Raw genomic sequence first — 21,744 nt, forward strand, 5'->3', positions numbered from 1 at the left:
TTGAGACCACAATCATCATATTCAACCAGGGTTGCCGGACAAAATCAGGATGTCCAGTTAAATTTGAATTTCAGATAAACTTTGGGACATGCTTATACTAAAAAAAATTATTCATGGATTATCTGGAAGTCAAATCTAACCTGTATTTTCCTTTGCTAAATGTATTTCCAAGTCCTATTTAGAATGCAGTAGAGGGTCTTAAAGGGATGGAGTGGCGCTCTGTTTGGGCCGTTTGGCCTGCCGTGTGGATGGTGGGCTGTAGTGGGGCAGGAGGAGCGGGGATCGCGCAGATCAGGAGACAGAAGAGGTGATGGCCCAGGCTAGTCGGCTCGGAGCGCAGCCAAGCAGGTAAGTGTACTTTCCAATAGATGAGGCCTGAGGTCAGTCCACTCAGGGTCTGTTGACTGAATACCTGAGCAGAGTGCACCCTAATCCTCCATCTAGCGCCAGGGTCCCAGAGCTGCTGGGTTAACTAAACTCTCCTAGACACCTGGAGCACGAGAAGACTTGTGACATCCAGCATCTCTCCTGGCTGCCACGTTTGATGGCTCTCCAGGTGGACTCAGAATGTGGGTGCAGCAAGGAGGAGGAATTCCCAGGGAATCATACCTGAGTTCCAGAGAATAAGCCACATTACAAAAAGTCTGGTGTGGCCACCCCTGTGCAGGGAGCCCAGTGGCTACTGTGAACCAGGTCAGGGATCCTCTAGGCAACAGCTGTCCTGGAGAGGAACTTTGGTAGGTGTCGACAGGCCGTGCAGTGGCCTGAGGGTCCCAAGGCCCCATTGGTGGTTGGGCACCATCGTGCGTGAGTCCCAGTGCCGACGGCTTATGTTTATCCCCAATGACAACTCACTGCCTTATTTCTTTGGGGGAGTTTCCAGGAAATTTTGTGTCTTTGGCTTGAATCTCTTAGTGATGCCTGCTGCCTGTAAGGCCCCAAGAACAGTGTTTCTCCCCGCAACCTGAGCAGTGGCCCAGGATGAGGTTGAGGTTGGCCAGCGGTCTTGAGACGCAGCCTTTGGATGCTAGAACACATCGGGCTGTGTCTACTGAGCTACAGCCATGCATGTAGAAATGGAGCAAATGCTCCCTACTCCCTTCTGTGTCCTGCCTTGTCATTGGGCCTCAAAGCAGCACAGCTTGCACTCATAAGGCTGTCAGGGTTCCTTGGAAAATGGTGCCTTCAGCTCTGTCTGAAGCCTCTCCCCACTGGACTGGGGCTCAAATCTGGGTGACCAGGCAGAGTCAGGCAGCAGACATTGCTCCAGCCGCACAGCCCTCCATGGAGGCATCTTCCCTCCCGAGAAATAAGCTCATGCAAACAGACACTGCAGGCTGACACCTGTTGGCTCCTTAGGCACGCCCACTGAGTTGGGCCTCACCTGGCTCTGGCTGCATTACTGCAAATCCTTCCATTTGTGCAGGACTTCATATTTACATATCATCCTGTATTTGTTTCCTGTGGCTGCTGTAACGCGTTACCACTAACTGAGTGGCCTCAAACAACACACATTTATTGGCTCACATTCTGGAGGCCAGGAGTCCCAAATCAGTTTCTCTGGGCTAAAGTTAAGGCATCGGCAGGTCTGGTTCCTTCTCTTCCTTGCCTGCTCTGCCTTTTAGAGACTGCTGGCTCTCCCTGACCTGTGGCTGCATCACTCCAATCTCTGATTCCATAGCCTCGTCACCTTCTGCCTCTCTGATCTGCTGCCTCCCTCTTATAAGGACCCTTGTGATTAGACCAGGCCCAGCTGGATCATCCAGGCAACTCTCTCCATCTCAAAATCTTTTACTTAATCACACTTGCAAAGTTCCTTTTGCCACGTAGAGTAACATTTGCAGGTTCCAGGGCTAAGGACATGGATATCTCTGGGGCTATTTTTCTGCCTCCCACACATCCCCACTCATCACCTCATTTCGTCTTGCCAGTACCTCTGTGAGGATGAGAAACTGAGGCTCAGAAAGGTTAGGTGATTTGCTAAAAGTCACACAGCTGGAAATTTGTAGGGAAGGGGAGGTAGAGTCCACGTCCTTGTGATTCTAACTGATTTTAACAGGTTATAAAACAGAGTAAGAGGAGAAGAAGGCAGCTGCAACATGAAAAAGGTCTGCAGCTTTCCTTTCTGCGATTTCTGAGCCCCAACGTGCCCTGGCAGGCCTTTGTTCCTACTTCTTTCTTTCCAGGGTTAAGAGTTGAGTGTCTGTCTGGGCACAAAGGGAACACCTGCAGGCTGTCCTAGATCAGGAGTGACCCACATTAGCAGAAAGAGCTGAACAGCCACAGCTGGGGCCCGGTCTTTATGGCAATTCAAGGGTTGCTTGCACAGCACGCTCACATGTGGTTTGGTAAATGATTTTCTCAATTAACTCATGAGTTAATAAACTTCCTGTTACTTAAAGAGATGCTCCATATCCCAGGGACCTTCAGCCTTCATTCAACAGCCAGGAAAAAGGGAAAGAAACGGGGACTCATCTCATGGGTACTGAACCAGCAGAAAAAAGACTCTAGAGCAATACTGTTTTTTTTTAAATAAAGCATTAGATTTGCTCTTTAGTTGGTATCGTAGGGGGACAGCAAGCGTTATTCACTCTCGAGGTATCTCAGGGCATGTCAAGTACGGTCGCACCTGCCTGGAATGAAATGTGCTCAGGCCACAGTAAGACACTGAGTGACTCATGCAGAGCTCGTCTGGGAGGCCAAGCAGCCGTGCTGATCAGTGATGCAAAGATTAAACAGAAGTTAAACACCGTGTTCGAGACTCACCGAGCCCTTTCTGGTGCGCTGGGCGGACACATGACAACTCTGCAGCTGGCAGCTGCGGTCCCAGCCCACTCGCAGGACGCCTGGTCCCTGCTGGGTTTTCGCCAGGCTGCACCCAAGCATTCCCTCTCCCTAAGGGAGTCCAGGAGTAAATCAGACCCCTTTGTTTGGATGAGAAAATTGGCCGAGGGAAGGTCTCTGGGTGGCCAATAAACCAGGAAATCCTGTTCAATGAAATAAAGGTTGGAACTGCCTTTGCTTAACTGACATCAGCTCTGGGAGTGACTGACCTGCCTCTCGAAGTGTCAGCCGGGGGCTGGCGGGAAGTGACTGGGACAGAGGAAGCAGCACTGCTGATGGGAAGAGAAATTGTAACATCCATTTTAGAGGGCAATTTTACAATATAGAACTGCGCGTGCCTTTGGACCCATCAATTTCATATTCAAATATATTTAAAATATGCATATTTTAATGTGATCATATATGCTTTTAGATATTGTTTTGTTTTCCCAATTAGCAGTATGTTCTGGAAATCTTGCCATCAGAATGCTCCAACACTAACTTTTTAATGATTGCATGATGTACAGATGTACCATATTCTATCTAATTCCTGCTGTTGGACATCTAAGATCAAGCTGATGTTTTGTATTATAAACAATGATGCAAGGAACGCCTTTGTAGCTAAACTGGTGGTTACTTTTTGTTGTTGTTAGTATAAATACCTGCAGCGGATGCATTTAATGAAAAGGTATGCATTTCAGTATCTATTGCTGGGTAATAAACCATCCCAAAACATAGTGGCTTAAAGGAACAATTAATTATTTCCTGTGATTCTGAGGGTTGGCTGGAGATATACTTTGCAGTGTGATTCCCTTCTGGGGTCACTCATGTGACTGCATTCCCCTGGAGGGTCTACTGGGCTGGAAGGTTCCAGGTGGCCTCACTCATATGTCTGGCCATTGGTGCCAGCAGTTGCCTGAAGCCCTCGGTTCTCCTCCACGTGGCCTCTCAGCCTCCAGCGGGCTAGCTCAGGCAGCTGCCTGGTGTGGTCCCAGGACAAGAGTGGAGGCTGCAGGGCCCCTTGCAGTCCAGACTCCCAAACTTACACAATGTTACTTCTGCCACATTTTATTGGCCAAAGCCAGCCCCAGGGCCAGCGCAGACTCAGGAGGATGTAGAAATAGACACCATCTCTTGATGAGTGGAGCTGCAAGGCCAAGGGACACGGACACTGGGGAGTGGTGGTCACTGGGCCCATTATGATAATGATTTACCATGGTAGTTACACCCTAAACTCTTTTCCAGTATGCTGCCAAACTGTCCTCCGAAAGGCAGAACCAGTTTATACTGCCAGCTGCCAGCGTCCTTTGGGAATTTTTATTTTTAAACAAACTAGTGCAACCACTTTTGGAAGAGTATACACCATACGTGGTAGCAGAGGAGGCTTCTGTCCCTTGAGTGGCCATAGTCATACCCCTGGGTGGTAACCCAGGGACCTGGCAGCACGGCCGACATTCATGCAGGGCAGTTAAAGGACTGTCATTGTCCTCAGGTAGAGCAGGAGCTAAGCTCTACATTTCTCTTGTCTGTCCTTTTGGCACCCTCTCCAGGGCTGTCACTCCTGCCCAAGCCCTCCTCATCTCTCCCCCGATCACCACAAAAGCCTCTTAAGTCCCCTCGTTCCCGCTCTGCCGGCCCCCACCCTTTGGTCATATATTATCCAGAATGACTTTTTTCAAAATGCAGATTTCATCAATTAGACCCTGGCTTAAAACTCCTCAATGCTCCTGGCTGCTCCTGAGAAAGAGACTGAAACCCCTCCCGTGGCCTTGAGGTCCCACCGAGGTCCCACTCACCCACTGCTCCAGCCACTTCTCACTCTGCGGGCTCTGGCCACTTGGGCTTCTTCCGTGTCTTCTAAAGGTGCCAGGCTCCCCTGCACGTGTTGCCATCTGGGCTTGAATCTTTTCCCGAGCCCCAAGCTCCTCCTTTTTTTATTTTTAACAGTTTTATTAAAATATAATTCATGTATCATACAATTCACCCACGTAAGTGTAGAGTCCGATGGTTTTTAGCATATTCACAGAATTTTGCAACCATCACCATCAGTCAATTTTAGAACATTTTCTTCACCTCAAACAGAAACCCTGTACCCTTTAGCTATCACCCCCATCTGCTCAGCTTCTTCCTTCTCCCAGCCCTCAGCAATCACTAATCTACTTTCTTTCTCTATATTTTTCTGTTCTGGACATTTCATATGAGTGGAATCATATAATATGTGGTTTTTCATGACTGGCTTCTTTCACTTATAATGTTTTCAAGGTTCATCCCTGTTATAGAGTGGATCAGTACTTCATTCCTTTTCATGGCTGAATAATATTCCACTGTATGGATATGCCACATTTGTTTAGCTGTTCATCAGTTGATGGACATTTGGGTTGTTTCCACCTTTTTGCTACTATGTATAATTCTGCTACAGACATTTGTGTAGAAGTTTCTGTGTGGACATACATTTTCATTTCTTTTGGATAGATACCTAGAGGACTTGCTGGATCATAGGCAACTCTATGTTCAATCATTTGAGGAATTTGCACACTGTTTTTCAAAGCGGCTGCACCCTTCCATGTCCCAGCCAGCAGCATATGAGGGTTCTGATTTCTCAGCGTCACTTCCCTCGGAAGTGGGCCTCGAACCCCGTCCCGGGGTCTAGGTCAGCTTTCTTTGCTTAATGCTCTCAAAGAACTGGGCTCTGTTTCCTCAGGGCACTCAGGCATCCATTAGCACAATTATTCCATGAGCACCCGTCTCTCCCCACAGCGCGGGCTCCAGGCGGGCAGGGTCTGTGTTGTCTACCTTTGAAATCCTAACCCAGCCTGGCCCACAGCAGCAGCTCGCCTGACATCTGGAGAATGAACGAATGAGTCAGGGAATGAAAGTGCAAAGGGCACTGACTCATTTGAGGTGACAAAGCATGAAGTCACAAAGAGGGGCGATGGGAGCCTCCTGTCCTGTGTTTGCACCATCCACATGGTAGCCACCAGTCATGTGTGGTCTGAGCTCTTGCAATGTGGCCAATGTGACCAAGAAATTAAGTTGTTCATTTTATTTCATTTGAAGTTATTTAAATTTAAATAACCATCAGCACAGGTAGGAGGAGCCTGGTAACAATGGTGCTCCCGGTACAGAGCTGGGTTCTGCTTCTGTGGCATTAGAACCTCTCTTCCCCCAACACGGCTTTTCCCTGTTCCCAGGGAGGTGCCTTCAGCCGGCAATCCAGGCAAATGTTTGGGGTGGCTGCAGGCTGAGCCTCGGGCCTGCCTGGCACTGCTGCTCCACTCCTCTGGGCCCAGGGAGAGACTGAGAGGCTCAGGACCCTGGAGGGTCTCCAGAATCAGGAAGGACCCAGCTCTTATTCCGTGGTTGATACCATTGTTACCCACCTCCTTCTACCTGTACTTATGGCTACTTAAATTTAAATACATTACGATGAAATAAAATGAAAAACTCAATTTCTCAGTCACACTAGCCACATTGCAAGCTCTGTGGCCACCCATGGCTTGTGGCTACCACACGGGATAGGGTGGATACAGGACATTTCCGTCATTGTAGAAAGTCCTATTGGATTAGGCTTTGAGGCTCCCGAGGTTTCCGTCACAGAGGTTTCTCCTGCCTCCATCTCCTCTAGGAGAATCCGCTCTCCTGCCGCAGCTCTCAAGGCCTCGGGGCCTGTGGGCCAGCCTCCACCACAGCCTCCACCAAACTCCTGCGTAAAAATGGGGTGTGAGACTTCCCCCACCCAGTCCCGGGGTGCCCACCCTTCTCTCCAACAATCGGCAGGCCCCGGTACTTCCCCTTCTCTTCCTAGGCTCACAGGAGCACAATCTGCCCCTCTCTCTCCTCCCTGGTACCACAGACACCTCAGTCTCTGTGACGCAAAAGCCCCAAAGAGAGGAGAGGAGAAAAGTCCCTCTTACTCTTCCTACTTCACTCGCACTCTGATGAGCCCATGGGAGAAAAGACACAGTTCCTTCCTTCCCCAGGTCTTCTTTCTCCTGGTTCATTGGCTCAATCATTCACTTCTGTTCTTCCCACTCATGGGATCAGAGAACCCAACAATTGCGGCTGGAAAGGTCTACAAAGGGCATCTCGATCAACCTTTTAATTTTGCATAACGGGAAGCAGGCTCAGAGGAGGAAAACCACTTGCCCAGGTCACATCCTGACCTTCGAATACTAAATGACCCCAAGCAGCAAAGGAGGAACAGGATATACTGTATGAAGTACCTACTATGGGTCAGGTGCTTTAAAATCCCACATCAATTTATTTAACACGTACCGCAGGTTTTATTGCCGACTCCAGATTAGGCTCTGAGGCTCAGAGAGGTTAAATGACTTGCCTAAAGCCACACAGCTAGTAAGGGGCAGAGCTAGGATTCAAAACCATGTTTGCCTGACTTTGGGATCCAAAAAAGTTGCTGTGCACAGAGTGGATCCTGGGGCCATCTCGGTTGGGGGGCAGGGTCTGGGGAGGTGAGCCATGTACCACGGACATGGTACAGACGATCTTCTGTTGACCAGCGCTCATGGTCACTGGTTTGGGTATTGTGACTGTAGGTCTTTGTCAACTCTAGTCTAAGATGTTCCCACTTGTAAGAAGAGCTTGTAAAATCATCATAAGAATTGTCTCATAAATTTCACTTCCCAGTTTCAGTGATTTCGTGACATGAACACTGTGGGTGTTCACACGACCAGAGCTGCACCCAGGATGTACAGAAGTTCACTTGCGACTACTAAACAAGGAGGGCTCTGTGCTGCAGGACGAGCTTTTAGGTTGCAAATTTGTGCCGCTAAACTTCTGGCTCCCGTTTTTGAGGCAGACCTCGCCCCCTAGTGGAAAGGGGTGGACTCTGGATTACAACGGTTAACCCATAGGATACCCCATTAAGGCTCCATTTACATCACATTCTAGGAAGTTTGGTTTTAAAAATAAAATCAGGGGCTGGCCCAGTGGCACAGTGGTGAAGTGCGCACGTTCCGCTTTGGCGGCCTGGGGTTCACTGTTTGGATCCCGGGTGCGGACATGGCACCACTTGGCAAGCCATGCTGTGGCAGGCGTCCCACATATAAAGTAGAGGAAGATGAGCATGGATATTAGCTCAGGGCCAGTCTTCCTCAGCAAAAAGAGGAGGATTGGCAGCAGATGTTAGCTCAAGGCTAATCTTCCTAAAATAAACAAATTGAAAAAAATAAAATCAGCCACAGTGGTGAAACAGAGTCAGCTTTGTTGTTGTCGTTGGATTTTTTTGCACTGGGCAAGGAAGATAATGGAGTGTGTGGGGTCCAGAGGGGAACCCTGTCGTGGAACCGTTTTCAGATTGGAGTCGTTTCTGGGTGTGATGGCCACCTCCTGCCTCAGAACCCTGCAGAACCTGTCCAAGTGCAGATTCCTAGGTGTCTTTCAGATTAGCCTCTTGAATCTGGGGCCCAGGGGCCTACATTTGCTTCTGCTCCCGGGTGATGCTGGTGACACCCAGTCGAAGAGCCGGGGCTGGAGACAAGTCTGCTTTCAGTGGTCTGAATGTCACCTGGGTATCATTTCCCACAGATCCTCCGCCTGCAAGGTTCCCGCCCATCCGCCATGGCACATTTATGTGCCGCCTCTTCAGTGAGACCCCCCTCAGCCCATCCCAACGCCCCCTTTGGAATCAAATGCAATTTCACATGTGACAAGCCCCCTGCACAGCATGGCCCAGTGGTGCCGCAGATGCTTAGCCACAGTTCTGTCGAGCGTACAGTAGGTGTTCAATATATATTTGAATTAAGCGCCCTAAAACATTTCACCTCTTCTCAGGCGGCCAAGGAGGAGATGGCACACATGAGCCCTGTGGCCAAGCCTGAGCTGGCCCCTGGCTCTGCCTCTCTGAGGCCCCTTTGACATGTGAAAGCCTTGCTTGTTGGGCCTCAGCCTCCACTCTGACCAGACACGGAAAACACACCTACCTCATGGAGGGGTGGAAGAATTCAGTGGGAGAGTGAGAGTCAAGTGTGTAAAGAGTCAGAGATGCTTAGTAAGCATCTTCTGACCAGAACTGTCACTCCCGCTCGCTGGCCCTCAGTTTCCCCCACTGTACATGAGGAGGTGGAAATGAGGTCAAGGGCCCCTCTCCCTGACACCCCAAGTCCTTCTGCCTCTTGTGCCTTCCTGCTGCTGCTTTGAGAGGCAGGGATGCAGCCCAAACCTTCAGGCCCTCATCCCACCCTCTTTGGGGTTGCCGTCCTCCTATATCCCTGGCTTTTGGACCCTTCACAGCTTTACTGTTCACCTTAGGGAGATGTTTTTGGCATTGCTGCTTTGCAAGTTTCTCCCAGTCTTGCAGACTCCTGGAGCATATTGCAAATAGCTAAGCTAGGAAAGTTGCTTCGCTTAGAAAGTGGGCGATCCTTCCTCTTTCAGCAAGGCTTCCAACCAGCCTCTTCTCTCTCGGGCATCTACAGACTTGCTCTCCAAAAGTCTTTAGTTCTTGTCTTCCTTGTTATCCCACAGGATTGTGGTAGAGTGCCACGAGGCTGCTCCTTCTCCAGAGCCAGTAACGTCAAGCCCTCGCATGTCTGCACGGGGCTGTCACAGGCAGTGGGGCCTGCAGGGCTCACAGCCCCGAGAGGGAGGCAGAGGGGCTGGTTTATGCCCTTTTTATAGACAAGGGAGCAACCTTCGCAGAGGGTAAGTGACAAGTGACTTTTCTGACTTCGCACAGCTGGTTGGTTTGGAGGTGAGGCAAATACATCATCCCCTTCTTGCCCGAAGACAGCGCTCCACTATGGAAGCAACCATCCTGTTTAATTTTTGAGAAAAAAAAAAATCTAGTTCTAAGGAAGCATGCACTGCATAATCCCATTTTGAACAGGAAGAAAACTATAAGTGCACTTAAAAATAATTTCAGAAGGTCGCCTGCCAAACTTCTGAGGGACGGGAGTCCCAGAGGATTTTATTTTCTTCTCTGTATTTCTTCATTTTTCTTCCACAAGGCTGTATTATTTTATAGAACTAACATTTTGCTTTTTTAAAAATGAAACTATCGTGCTTATTTGAAAATAAACTATCGCTCCCAATGAAAACACAGATGGCTCTCTTAAACATGATGTTGAGCAAAGGAAGGCAGGCATGAAAGAGTACACGCTGAATGATTCTGTTTATTAAATATTCAAACTAAATGGCTAAACTAATTAATGGTGATGGAAGTCGGGATGGTGTTTACCCTTTGGAGGTAGTGACCGAGACGGCGTCCAAGGTGGGGCGTCTGGGGTGCTGACCGTGCCTTTTCTGTTTTTGATCTGGGTGTTAGTTACATGGGTATGTTCACTCCAGAGTACCTCACTGGGCTACGCTGTAGGTTTTTTGCATTGATTTTGATTTTTTTAAAATATTGCGTTAAAGTTCTATTTATCTGGATTACTGAGTATTTTGACCCAAAATGAGTGCCTTACGTGCCAAGACCAACCCTAGTCTCGGCCCTGCATGGATGGGAGGAATTACTGAGGCCGCGTTTGCCAACAATCTACCCCACTGGACCCCATCTGCCAACTCATCAAAGCCCTTTATACCAGGGACCAGCCCGGAAAGCCTAAACTACTCTAAAGATTCTACTCAGAGAACAGAAGAAAGAACAGGGGAGAAGGAGGCAACCCAGAGACTGGCGGCAACAGGAAGCCCTCACCACCCCGGGGCTGGAGGGACACAGGCATGAGGTAGTGTCACCAGCACCAGAAGCGGGCCCGTTTGATGGGCGCTGGCAGGAGGCTGAGTGAGCTGGAGCCATGAAGGAGCACAGATGCTGCTGGAAAATGCCTTCCATGCTAAGAGGGTGAGAACGCCCCTGCTTCTCCCGCTGTCTTGTTCACCGCTGCCCGGTGGCTGGACCTGGCCAGAATCTGCTGTGGAAGATGGGTGGGTGGGGAGGCGCCTGAGAACAGACCCAACGCCCCTTCCTTTGCTCCAGTTCTTCCACTGTATCGCCCTCACATGTTCCCACCAGGCTTTCTCCTTCCCAGGTCACTTTGCACAGGGCATCAGTCCTCTGCTGGGAAGATGGATGCTCCACCACTTTTCCAGTCACACTGGATAACACGCTGTGGTGGACACACCCTAAGGTGACCCCTTGTGTAATCCTCTCCCCTTGAGTGGGGGCAGAAGGTGCGACTTACTTCTAGCCCAGAGAATATGGCCTAGGTGATGGGATGTCACTCCCATGGTTACCTTACCTTATAAAAGACTCTGTCTTAGCCGACTAGAGTGAGAGAGACTCTCCTGCTGGCCTTAAGGACCGACAGCCATGTTTTGAACTTTCTATAGAGGGAGCCATGTGGCAAGGAAGTAACTGCAGGGGGCCTCTAGGACCTGGGCAGCCTTCTCCCAACAGCTAGTAAGCAGCCAGGGCCCTCAGTCACACAGCTGCAAGAAAATGAACCTGCCAACAACCTCATGAGCTTGGACAGGGGTTCTCCCCAGTCATGTTTTCAGATGAGAACACAGTCCAGCCGCCACTGGATTATAGACCTGTGAGACCCTGAGCAGGGGGACCCAGCATAGTTACCTGTATTCCTGACTCACCACAACTGGGAAATAATAAATATGCGTTGTCCTAAGCCACTAAATTTGTGGTACATTGTTACACTGCAATAGAAAACTAATCCACAAAGTGGGAAGAAAGACTCTCTTACCTTACTTTTTTCCAAACCATAGAGTTCCATTTAAAAAGGTGGGATGGTAAATAAGATAAGTTACTCTATACCTTAGAATTGCTTGCTTCCTTTCCTACCTCTTGTTCTGGTTGAACCCAAAGTGCCAGGGACAATGGCCAGGTGTGTTGTTCTGTGCAGCAGTCAGAGATGCAACATGAAAAGGGGAGCACTTGATGCTCCTAGATGGAGATGGAGTATGTTGTTACTGCTGGTGCTCCCGTAGGAGAGCTCCCAAGGGTGTGAAAAGTTAGGGCTGGGCTCAGGGGACTTTGGGGTCAATGATGGTAAATGGACTCAAGGTTCTGGTACTTTCCAACCGCAAATGATACAAATATGGGTGCCATGGTCTGACTGTGTCCCCTCAGAATTCATATGTTGAATCCTAACTCCCAAAGTTGATGGCATTAGGAGGTGGGGCCTTTGGGACGTGATTAGGTTATGAGGGTGGAGCTTTCACAAATGGGATTAGTGCCCTTATAAAAGCGGCCCCAGACAGCTCCCTTTGCTCTTCTCCCAAATGAGGACACAGGAGAAGATGGCTGTCTATAAACCAGGAAGCGGGCCCTCACCAGACACCACCTTGATCTTGGACTTCCAGCCTCCAGAACTGTAAGTAATAAATTTCTGTTGTTTATAAGCCACTCAGTCTGTGGTGTTTTTTCACAGCAGCCCGAACAGACTAAGCCAGTGGGCAAAAGTTCGAATGAGACCATTGCTAATTAGGAAAGTCAGCTGAATACTTGAGTAGTCCCTTCAATGTCATTTTATTTTCTTTTATGCAGATCGGTGGAAGAAAAAAAAATCCCATAGATTCTTCTGGAAACTGTCAAGATATTGGGAAGATGAATGAAAAACTTGCATAGATTGGGATGCCCACAGTTTGGACTTTCAAGACCTAAAAGATGGAACAAAAGAAAGCAAGTGGGACTTTCAGGATAAATACATTTGCCCTCTGGAAGGAGGAAAAGGAAGGGCTAACAGCTGTGGAAGGCAGACGTTCTCGACCCTGGCTGCATGTTAGAATCACCCGGGGAAGGCCTTTAAAACAAACTTTAAAAAATTTAAGTATAACTTAAATACAATAAGAGCACAAATCTTCAGGGTACAGCTTCATGAATTTTCACAAGTAAGCGCTCATCTGTGACCGTCATGCCGATCACAATAAAGAACATTTCAGGCACCTCAGAAATCCGCTTCATGTTCCCTCCCAGTCAATATCCTGGCCTCCCCTGCCCCAACCTCCACAAAGGAAATCGCTATTCTGATTTCTAACATCACAGAGAATAATTTGGGGAGCTTTAATAAATACCGATACCTGGGCCCCACCATGGAATATCTAGTTCTCGTGGTTTGGGTGGCGCTCAGGCCTGGGGACTTTGCAAAGAGCCAGGTGATTCTGATGTGCAGGCAGGACTGAGAATTACTCACTGGTTTAAGGCCAAGTCCCATTTCTTGCAGGGCAGCAAGGGAGGCCCCCAAATGTCCTTTATTTCACAGCCCGGAGTTCCTCCCAAGACTACAGACAGGCTCTCTGGCAAGTTTTGCTGGGTACCCAATCCGCCTGGATGCTGGTGCAGCCCACTGAGGCAGAGGGGCCAGGCTGTGGATTTCAGTGGATGTGACAGGTGATGTCCAGTCGACAGTGGAGGTGGAGTGGGCAAATACACGCCACCAAACCTCCCCTCCTCCAAAAAAAGTCCCTTTTGACCTTTATAAAATGGTCTGGTGTGACTCAAATCACACTGTCTTGCAGATTTGATCTGCAGACAAATCAGCAGATTTGGGTCACAGCTTTCAGTATCCCCAGCTTTTCGTTCTGGGAGGTTTCTCTTTAGCATTATTTAGAGGTCTGATAATCCTTAAGAAACTGAGCAAGTTTCCCTCGTAGATCACTGGAGATGTAAAACCAGTGATCCTTAAAAAGGGATGGAGGGAGAGAAAGGGCAAAAAGGAAAATGGAAGAGACAAACACTCACGTGGCTTTTGCAGGATGGCTTGACCAACCCAAACTTCTGCATGATCTGGCCTGTCCTGAACTCCTGCCACTTGCCGTCCACCAGGGCCTGGGCTCTGATCTCGTACTTCACCAAGCGTTCTGCTCTCAGGCTAACGGGGCCATGCTCGCTGACCAAGGAGGAGAATTCCACGTCGGTGTGCCTCATTCTCTGCAAGGAGGGTGACCCACCTTAGCTGGAACTGAAACTGGGGTGACCCAGAGTTAGCGCAACCTGGTTTCTGGCACATCAACCCTCCTGTATAACGTATGCAGAGAGAAGGGAAGCATTGCCCTGTGGCCCCATTTCCTGAGTGCCTCTGCTGCTGAGTCAGTTGGCATTTGAGACTTCACCATGAGCAAACCACTGGCTGACAGACTGGGGTTTGGCCAAACCAGGAAAACGCCATTAAGACAAGCTGTATTGAACTGGAAGGTTTTCACTATCACTTTGCCAGAATTTAAAAACCAACATAGCATTCATATGAGCATTTCGACTGTTGTTGTTACATAATTCATCTCTTCTATCCAGTGGAATCCATTGTGTGGGGAAATGCCTGAGTCCCTGAAGACCAAGAACTGGCCAAGGAAGAGACGTGACTTGCTCAAGGGCGCATGAAGAGGTAGCGGCAAAGCTGGGACTAAAACTCAGGTTTCTTCATTCATTTATCCATTCACGATACAGACACACCTCCCTGTGTTCCAGGTACTGTGACTGGCAGTGATAGTAAAAACATGAATCACATATGGTTTCCCAAGGCGCTTGAAGTCTTACAGTCTTATAAGCGGATCCTAAGGGGAATGTACTGGTCCCTCATCATAGTTGTCACCGTCATCATCATCATCATCATCATCATCATCATGCAGTGCTCTATGTGTCAGGCCCTGTTCCAAGCCCTTTGTACAAATTAACACATGAATACTTCCAACAAGCCAGTGAGGTAGGTACTCTTACCTTCCCCATCTTAAAGGTCAGGAAACTGGAAATGGGGACGTTCGCAGGCTTGCCAAGGTCATAGTGCTCAGCAGGCAGTTTGACTTCGACTTTCTGCTCTTAAACACAGCACTCTCCTGCCTCTCCTAAAGGTCCAGCAGGAGCATCGAGGCGAAGCCATCCACCCTCCTGACTTCTCTGCGGTCTGTCCGCCACCTGCTTTGCCACTCTAAACAAGCCCATCCCTCTCCCCTTGCGGGCTCGACCTGTTACCTCCACAGAGGAATGGCCATGGGTAAAGCATCACCCATTCATGTAGGAACTGAGGAGGAATCGAGCCCCAGATGTGGAGTCAGAGTCTAGAATTGGACGCCAGCTTTGCCAGTGGAGGCCAGATGACCATGAAGACACTCAATTTCGAGATCCTCATCTAAGTGGGCTAACAAGAGCACCCTCCCAAGGTTGTTGCAAAAATCACATGACATCACCTCTACGAGGTGGATTCACGCCAGGCTTCCAACACATTTCGTATTAATTATTAACTAATGAAGAATCAATTATTTTTAATTTAGTATGAACTGATGCTGAATCTAAAAGACTGTCAGAGACACATCTTTCCTGTGCTCTGTCCTTCTTACCTGCATGTAAAAGCTATAAGAGGTAGTGTCATGTTTGGTTCCCTTTATCTCAAAGAAGAATCCGTATATGGCAATCATTTTTGAAAAAGTTGTATACTCCTAAATTGGGAAAGATAAACAACACAGTGACAGGGAAAAAATCTTCGGTACTCAAAGGCAATACAAATTCCAGCCACAACAACAAAAGTGATGAATTTGACAACAAATTTAAAACACAGCAGCGATTTTAGTCTAGTAAGCATAGGAAAAGTCAAATCGCAGTGACCTCAATCCTATGGGTAGCACTCAGTGACGATATTATCTGCTCTGCGTGTCCTTTTGGGGGAAGAAGAATGAGTTAACCATGTTGTTGGATGACCTGTGGTCTGCAGACTTTTGAAACAAAACATTTTGCCCCAATTTAATGGACCTAATAGACACTCCATCCTCATGATATTGCAAGGCGTCCTGGCCTCTGTGGGGTGTAGTCTGTCCACTTAGGTGGGTCTCTGCAAGCAAGAGGGCAGACCCAGCCCCCCAGGTTTGACCTAGAGGGGAGTCTCTGATGAGAGATTCAGGGCCCTGAATCCCTGAACACGAATTCCTTTGAGATCATTACTGTGGCTTTGAAGAAGTCGAAGGAGAGCAGTGATTTCTTGGAGAATTGTGCCTATCACAGGAAACCCAAGACAAAGCGCAGCCGCCAATCCTGGATGCTCCCCTAGTGACTCAGCACCCAGATGCCTTGTGGCTGAGCTCCCAGACTCACTGCTGCTTTAATTTCGGGATCCATCAAAATAGTTTCTCAGAGGGCTGGCCTGGTGGCATAGTGGTTAAGTTCACACACTCTGCTTCGGTGGCCTGGGATTCATGGGTTTGGATCCCAGGCACAGACCTAACACCACTCATCAAGCCAGCTGTGGCAGTGGCCCACATAAAACAGGGGAAGATTGGAACAGATGTTAGCTCAGTGACAATCTTCCTCAAGTGAAAAGAGGAAGATTGGCAACAGATGTTAGCTCAGGGCCAATCTTCCTCACCAAAAAAAAAAAGTCTCCCAGAATAGGTTCACCCTCGTAACCTTAAACATGAGCTTGGAGTGGAATCTCTCATCAAGTAGTTGGCAACTGTCAATGTTTTCGGGGAAGAGGATGACCAACTCATCCCAGCTAGCCAGGCCTTTCCTGGTTTTAGAGTGGAAAGTCCTCCATCTCAGAAAAACTTCTCTATCCCTGGAAAACAGAGACAGTTGGTCATCCCCTGAGGGGAAATTTTGGACATGTACATCAGGTGAATGAATGGCCTGGCCCAGGCCCCTGTCTCGTGAATTTTATTTCCTAGGGGGTGGTGAGCATGCAGAAGAGACACTACGATTTCCTCTTCTGTCCTGGCCTTCCTACCAGAGGTAAGAAGTGATGGTACCGAGGTCCTTAACCAAGCATGGGGGGCACAGTTCTTCCCCTTGCTCGGGCCCAGGGGTCAGTACCTGGCTGAAGAACAGCCCGAATCTCACAGCCTGGGCGGTCAGATCTTTCACGTGGGCCATGTCGCCCCCACTCTCCAGCTGAAAGGGAAACACACAGCTCACTGGCAGCCTGATCCTCAAGGGGAGCGCCTCTTGTCATCTTCATGTCCGTTCATCGACCCCCACAACCCACGCCGTGCTCAAAAGAGATCCCACATGTCTCTGGATCCCACATTAATCCAGTCGACAGTATTTATGGAAAACCTACTATGTGCCGGGTACCATGCTCAATGCTTTCAGAAGATGTAGAGGTGAAGACAAAGAAAAATGCCCGAGTGGTCTTTCTGGGGAAATAAAATGTGTACTTAAGTAGCCCAATCACGAGGCTGTGAACCATTGTGGCTGTAAAGTCAAGAGCAAGGATGGTCCTGCGTGGCAGACTCCACGATACTGGCAGCAGGGGGGTGAAGGAAGGAGGTGGGCAGGCTCAGAAAGCCATGAAGAGGGCAGTGGGGGACTTCCTGAGGTGTCCAGCCCCAGAGATTGTCCTCTCCCTCTGTCACCCCTCCCCAGCTCTGCTCTGTTAGGGCACAGTTCTGAGTTACGTCCCAGAGAAGCGTGGTTCCACGGAGTCGTCACTACCGTGCAGTGGGCGCTGAGCACTGTGGCTTGCACATTACAATAGGGATTTGTTGAGCTGAATTGAATTTTAACTAGTGACTCATAAATCTTCAGAACTCAAACACTGCCCTATTTCATCTCTGAAAATGCAAGATTGGAAACACATAAGAAGTACAGCAGTTTGCACAGACGATTCACAAAGGGGGAAACGCCACATGGAACAATACTCATATTTACTAGTAATAAAGGAAATGCATATTTAAAAGTGGGATGCCATTGTTCACTTCTCAATTAACTAAAGTGATCTGAAATGAAATGCCCTACGCTGCTGAGCACGTGCAAAGCGAGGCACGCTCGTTTATTACTGGCGGAGGAGTAGTTTGGTCCTCAATTTGTTAATATGTATCAAGAACAAAAAGGCACATCCCTTTTTGGGCCAATATTTTCCACTCTTGAGAATCTCCTATAATAATTCTAAATATAGTAGAATAAACCATTATGTGCAAATATGTTCAGCATACGGTCCTTTGCAGTAGTTAATTAGAAACACCGTCAACTGTGTACAACAGAGGAATGGTAAAGCAGCATTGTTTGCAAAATATTCTTTTGGTGGAAGAGTTTGCAGCCATTAAAAATGGTGATAGGAAGCACATTTAATTAAGTGTATTTTGAAACCAGACCGAAAGGTAATAAAATGCAGTGAGATGTCGGCAGTGGTTGTCTTTGGTGATGGGTCTGAGGGTACGTCTTTTCTTTCTTTCAATTTCTCTGCATTTTGGAAATGTTCAATAATAGGCACAGGTTACATTTGTGTCTGTCAGGGGACTCGGTTTGGAGGGCGGTGTGGCAGGGCTCCTTGACCCCGTCTAACTCCCCGGGTCACCAGTGCGATGCTCTAAGCTCCTCAGTTCTAAGGCTGGGCCTCTTCCCTCCCCGCTCCAGGCTTGGCTTTCCGCCCCCTTCCCCTGGCGGAAGATCCAGATGCATCTCAACCTCAAAGGCCCAGAGGTTTCAAATGCAAAACATGTCTCCAGAAAAAGCGAAGTCAGACAGGCAATAAATTTTGAGAATTTTTTTCTTGCTGGGCCGGCGACTCACCGCGTGGTAATGGTTGGCTATAACCCGGACCAGCCAGGACTCGGGAAAGAAGTTCATGTGCCTTAACTCCTCCAGATCTTTGCCTTGGGAGAAATACAAAGGGAACGTTTCACAGTTTTATTCACAAAAGTTTCATTTACCGAGAGAAAAAGGAGAAAGTCAGGAGCTGAGAATTGGAGGGCCTTCCCAGGGGCCCGGGAGTCACTAGGTGTGTGGAACCCAAATGGGACATTACAGAGCACTTCCCCCCAAGGCGTTCACAGGCCCCTGGCCGCAATCCTGCTCGAGAAGGGAGGCTTGAGGTCCGATAATCAGTGTCTACGGAGTGTCTAGAAGCAACTTGTACAAAACTACCAGGGCCCGATCAACCATCCTGGATTTTAGAGCTGTTCATTCTATCTGGATAACTGGAAATGGCTTTGAAAAATGTTCTTTCAGAGGCAAGATCTCCCTGGGCAGCCTCCTGGGCTGCCCAAAACACACTCCTCAATAGTTCCCTCCTCTTTCCAAGTCACAGCTGCCTTCCCCCGGCCCAGGACATCAGGCTGAGGGAGCTCAAGCCCAGAGCACACATCCAGAGTTTTCTCCCAAACTGCTGAAGAGGGGACCTAGAGGAATGAATGCCACTCTAAGAGGCAGGGCACGTGGTTAGACGGCAATAATGCAGTGCTTGGCAGCTGTGTACTCTTTCACATTCAGTAAGTCCCTTCCATCCATCATCATACTTTACGGAAGCTCTGGTTATCCCCATTTTACAGAGAAGGAAACTGAGACCAGGCAGTTACATGACATTCCCAAACCCACACAGCTTGGAAGTCACAATACCAGATCTCAGCTGATTCCTTTGGAAGCATCTGGTGGAACTTCCCTGGGGGGTAGCGGGGACTGAGGCGTGGGGTAGAGCCCCACCAGCCTTCCCATGGATGCACTCACACGGGCTGGGCTTACCTTTGGTGATGCCGTGCAGACGCAGGCAAAGGAAGAGGGGTATCAGGCTCTGTCCTGTATCCCGATCCAGAAAGGAAGACTTCCTGGGGCAGCTTAGCAGAGGCAAAAAGAGGAATAAAAGGCTTCAGAAAACTCCTTTCTGGAATGAGCTGGGGCTAGTGAAAGCCGCGTCAAAGAGACTAGCGGTTTCACTAGCCAGGGGTAGACTGTGCGTGGTTCTCTCTGGATGGGTGAGGGGTGCGGAAGCAGAGGGCAGCTGAGATAACCTTTGTGAAGGCTGACCCGGAGATTACGACGAGACAAATGGTTATAGCCCCTTGCCATCTACCGCTGAGCCGTGCACATAATAGGTGCCCCCAAAATACTTATTAAATGACTGATAGGAATCCATGTTTTTTACAGGGGATTTCAGGGGAAATTTTCTCCCTTGAGGCTCACAAACTCCCTGTGGGACAGACAGGGAGGGAAAGTATCATTGGCTCCATTTTACAGATGGAAAAACAATGGCTCAGCCAGGACTTGAACCCGAGACTTTTGATTCTTCCTCGACACATGCTGCCCTGTGCATAAGTGGCCAATTTAGGCACTTCAAAAGCACTTTCTGGTAGAATTAAAAAGAAAAAAATGTCAGATGAGCAGGTAACTAGTTTTAGCAGCTGGTTTCACACTCAGTTGCGCGACCGTCAGTGTCAATACTAAACTCCAGTTAATTTCCACATGCGGCTGAAGGTCAGGGCTGGGTTAAGAAGATCAATTCCCCTCCAGAAGACACGTACACGCAGACACACACCCACCACTCTTGTTTTGAAACAACTTGCTTCATAAAATGGCCACTTTTCACAACGGGGGATAATTTTTCCAAGTCCCTTTGGAAAGACAAAGTCATTCCCTCAAGGCAGATCCCGTATGAGAGCAGCCAAGGGCGCTTTTAGATGATTTTTCCATGAATCAAGAGTGATGTCCAAATCACAGCCCGTCCCAGCCCGAATGAACGCACCGTTGGCCCCGTGTCCTGCCTCTGCTGGAGGTGCCCGCCAACCTGCCTGGGGACCATTCGTTTTTATAAGATCTGGGAATTCCTGGGACTCTGCAACTCCTGTCCATGTCAGGTTAGGTTTAGGGGCACCAAGGCGTTGGCGGAGGGAAGAGGGACACAAAGATGAATGAGTTGATTCAATTGAATGATGATTAGAATCCACTGGGTGCCTGTCTCTGGGGTGGACAGCTCAGGTATAAATAAAGGAGGCCTGGCACTTTCAGGAGTGCAGGGCTATTGATCCTAGAACCAGCCCTCTATAACCCAGGGCGGGTGGAGCTGGGCTGGTATGGGCCGTGCCAATGTCCTGAGACCATGGGTATCTTAGCTGGATGAATAACACTCCTTTGCCTCCTTCCCTGCCTCTCTGTCACCATTTAACAGAGGAACGAGCTGGTGGCATCATGGCCAGGTCCAAGGAGGGAAGAAGGGGCCCAGCTGGTGCAGTCTCCCGAGCCTAGCTGAGTGCTTGGGGAGTAAGCCTGTGTCCACGGCAAGGGCTCCCACAGCCTGGGGATGCCCCTGAGAAGTGAGCGCTTGCTAGAGCTGAGGTTAAACACAGATTCAGTCCAGAAGGGAAAGGAGAGTCTAGAGGTCAGCATTGCCCCTCCAACTCAGAAGCCCCCAGGCAGCAACTCTGCAGCTTTGTGGGAAGGCTGCTGGGAGAGTAGGAGGGAACCAAGGTCCCTGATTCTCCGGGTGACAGACACTCGGACCTCATGCACCATCAGCCAGAACCTCTCCAGACAGATCTCCTCTCACAGAGGAAGAGCTTTGTTGAGATTGGTGATGGGACCTTAAGACCCCCTTGGGCCACAGGGAAGTGGCATTGATGCTTACCATGGCGGCTGACTTGGGGAGGTCATGGGTCAGCTGATTTATTGCCCAATCATGCTTCAGTTCCCTGAGCTTGGGTCCTGGAGTCAGACAGACCAGGTGCCAGTCCTGGGCCAGCCGGTCATCAGTCATGAGACCGAGCCTCCCTGAACTTCAATCTCCTTCTCTGTCAAGTGGGGACAACAGCCACACGTGCCTCCCTGGGTAGTTGGTGTTTGTGAGGTGCTTGGCACAGCTGTTGGTTCCCAGTGAGTCCTCAGGACCTCATGATTACCACCATTGTCCCTTCATCCCACAGAATGTGACCTGGACTCAAGCTGGTCAAGGGTGTGGAATTGTTCTTGGTGGCATTCATCACCACTGCCATGCTCTACATTGCCCAAGCCATGGACCACCTCAAAGGAAGAAAACGGTGTCCTGAGCCACTGATTTTCTAAAATCTCAAAGGATCTGAGGGGTGTGGTTCAACTCTTTGGACCAATCAGTCTAACCCTGCCCTTGAGCCCAGCGAGGTCCATGAGTGCAGAGCCGGGAATCTACCCAGGCCTCCGGCGTCCAGCCCGGCATGTATTGCATCTCACCCGGTGCCTCTCAACTGTCTGCACGTGAAGCCATGTGCTACTCTCTGGCTCAATGATGAGTGCACTTATGTGACGTCATATAAAGTGGGGGGAGGCTGGCTGCAAAGTCTGGG

At 49.2% G+C, this 21,744-nt stretch overlaps 1 protein-coding gene across 4 annotated transcripts in view; it reads right to left on the reverse strand.

Annotated features, from left to right (window-relative positions):
- Positions 1-12,229: 12,229 nt before the first annotated feature.
- BTBD16 (BTB domain containing 16) overlaps positions 12,230-21,744 on the reverse strand; it is a 45,655-nt gene continuing 36,140 nt past the window's right edge. For all 4 annotated transcript variants that reach the window (XM_005602185.4, XM_014733033.3, XM_070258778.1 and 1 more), the window contains 6 exons: positions 19,178-19,269; positions 18,230-18,312; positions 16,532-16,609; positions 15,067-15,165; positions 13,478-13,666; positions 12,230-12,396 (listed from right to left, as the gene is read on the reverse strand). In XM_005602185.4, the coding sequence (XP_005602242.2) occupies positions 12,328-12,396; positions 13,478-13,666; positions 15,067-15,165; positions 16,532-16,609; positions 18,230-18,312; positions 19,178-19,269 (610 nt within the window). In that variant the 3' untranslated portion in view covers positions 12,230-12,327. The remainder of the gene's footprint in view (positions 12,397-13,477; positions 13,667-15,066; positions 15,166-16,531; positions 16,610-18,229; positions 18,313-19,177; positions 19,270-21,744) is intronic.

The sequence above is a fragment of the Equus caballus genome, chromosome 1 (assembly GCF_041296265.1).
Source record: "Equus caballus isolate H_3958 breed thoroughbred chromosome 1, TB-T2T, whole genome shotgun sequence".
NCBI classification, from domain to species: domain Eukaryota; kingdom Metazoa; phylum Chordata; class Mammalia; order Perissodactyla; family Equidae; genus Equus; species Equus caballus.